Source organism: Neopelma chrysocephalum, unplaced genomic scaffold, assembly GCF_003984885.1.
Source record: "Neopelma chrysocephalum unplaced genomic scaffold, ASM398488v2 Primary Assembly neopelma1_69, whole genome shotgun sequence".
NCBI classification, from domain to species: Eukaryota; Metazoa; Chordata; class Aves; order Passeriformes; family Pipridae; genus Neopelma; species Neopelma chrysocephalum.
Window position 1 is genome coordinate 11,962,046 of NW_020897729.1, and position 2,070 is coordinate 11,964,115.

Consider the following 2,070-nt stretch of genomic DNA (forward strand, 5'->3'; position numbering starts at 1 on the left):
GGCCCCCGGAGCCGGGATGGGCACGGCCCCCGGAGCCGGGATGGGCAGGGCTAATCTCTTATCAGCTGCAGACCCAGTAAGGTAAGGCTGAAACTTTCAAAGCTAAGTTTTCTCTCAGAAAGAAGTCAGCAGCCCCTTTGCTTCTGCCCCTCCTCATATCTCCCGTGCCTACTGTGCAAACACTGATCTCACCTCCGACAGTGCTTTATTCCCACCTGACATTCTTCCCCTCAGGGTGAAGTGTGCTGCAGTCAGAGGGTGCCCTGCAAAAGAACCAGACAGACCTTCATAACAATGTCTGGCACTCCAAACTGGGGAGCACAGGTTGAAGAGCTCTCTAGCAACCAAAGCAGCACGTTTTCAAGGCAACCCAACTCCAACTCATAAAGTACCATAAAACAAAGGCAATAATGGCAGACAACCTGCAGTGAGAACAGAATAATAACTTTCAGAAGTCTCCCTATCAACATTGCCTTTTGAAACACAAAGAAAGAGTCTATTAGTACAATTGTAGCTGGAAGCCAGGAAAACTTCTGGAATACAGGCAGGAAGAATGAAAAAAAAGATACAAATACACCTGCAACAGCACAGAACCACATCATTCAACTCCAAAAGCAAATGAATACAAAAAGCCAGCACCCAAAGGATAGAGAATATCACACTCTACCTGTTCAAAAACACAGCACACCCATGTGCTGAACTCCTGATGGCACCTGGGCATTCCAGGGTTAAGAACTTTTAGGGACTTGTCCTGCCTGCTGTTACAGTTCTCCTTCCTCCATTTCTCTCTCAATACCACAAAAGGGTATTGAAAACACAAAGAAAACTCTGGCAACTGTTTTACTCCTTCCTACCTGCTCTGAGCTCCACAGTTTGTTGCCAGGTCTGTCCCTCTGGAGATGCTTCCAGAGCTGTCATTCCCAACACTACATTCTGCTTGTTTAATGAAAAGCCATCAAAGTGCTGAGGGACAGTTCTGATGCAGCAAAGAGGGTCCTGAACCCTGACCATCAGTGGCTGAGCTCACAGCCACTAACAAAACAAAGGTGGAGCCAGAAAACAAGCCACTCTGCACTCAAATTGTTAAAGTATTGACATAAGCAGCTACGACAGATCCACTTGTATTTTCCACTTTCAAATCTGGTCGAGAAAAAACCCAAACCCTGTGTTTGCTGAAGTCCCTGGCAGTCAGTAGATGGATGCAGGCAGTGCCTCTGGCCCTCACTAAGCCTCCAAGTTCGCCACACTTCAAGGGATGGGTTATGTTATGCTATGACTTAGTTTGTGTGAAGAGCAACCAGACACTACAGAGGGGCCTCCTGGCTGGGCAGGGTGCTGTGTGTTACCTGGGCAATACATCGGGAACAGCAAAAGAGAAACACACCCAGAAGGGGGAAAAAGAAAAAAAAAAAGAACAGCACAGCTGGCTTTAGAAAAAAACCTGGAAAAATAAACCTTTTGAGAACTTCCATTATGGAGAGCAGATAATCAGATGCAGCAGGGAAGCTGCCTCTGAACCCCCCACTCCCGCGGGGGCTGGGACAAGCAGAGCACTCATCAAATTACAGAGATCAGTCATCCTAAACCCGCGCTATCAAGTGACAGGAGACGCACTGAAACCCTCCGCGAAGCCGTACGGAAGGGGACGGGGGAGAAGAACCTTTACAGCGTTCTCCAGCCTGTGGCCGGGCTCTGGGGCTCCGGGGAGGCTGCAGCTCTCGGGGCAGGGCTGGCCGTGTGCCCGGGGCTCTGCAGCACCGCTCAGGAGCTCGGCACCGCCCCAGCCGCAGCCGCGTCCCCGGCGGTGCCCGGTGCCACCATGCCAGCCCCGCACAAGAGGCTGATCTTCTGCACGGCCGGGGTGCTGAGCCTGGCCTGCGCGCTGGGCACGGCGGCGGCCGTGGGCACCCAGCTCTGGGTGCGGGGCACGACCCTCTGCACCACGGGAGCGCTGCTGGTCAACGCCAGCGGCCCCGAGCTGCACAAGTTCATCGGCGACATCCAGTACGGGCTCTTCTCCGGGCAGCGGGTGCGGCAGTGCGGGCTCGGGGGGAGACCCTTCCAGTTCTC

At 52.9% G+C, this 2,070-nt stretch overlaps 1 protein-coding gene across 2 annotated transcripts in view; it reads left to right on the plus strand.

Moving 5' to 3' along the window:
• Nucleotides 1-1,819: 1,819 nt before the first annotated feature.
• CLRN1 (clarin 1) overlaps nucleotides 1,820-2,070 on the plus strand; it is a 4,541-nt gene continuing 4,290 nt past the window's right edge. For both annotated transcript variants that reach the window (XM_027685720.1, XM_027685721.1), the window contains exon 1: nucleotides 1,820-2,070. This exon is cut by the window's right edge and continues 11 nt beyond it. In XM_027685720.1, the coding sequence (XP_027541521.1) occupies nucleotides 1,820-2,070 (251 nt within the window).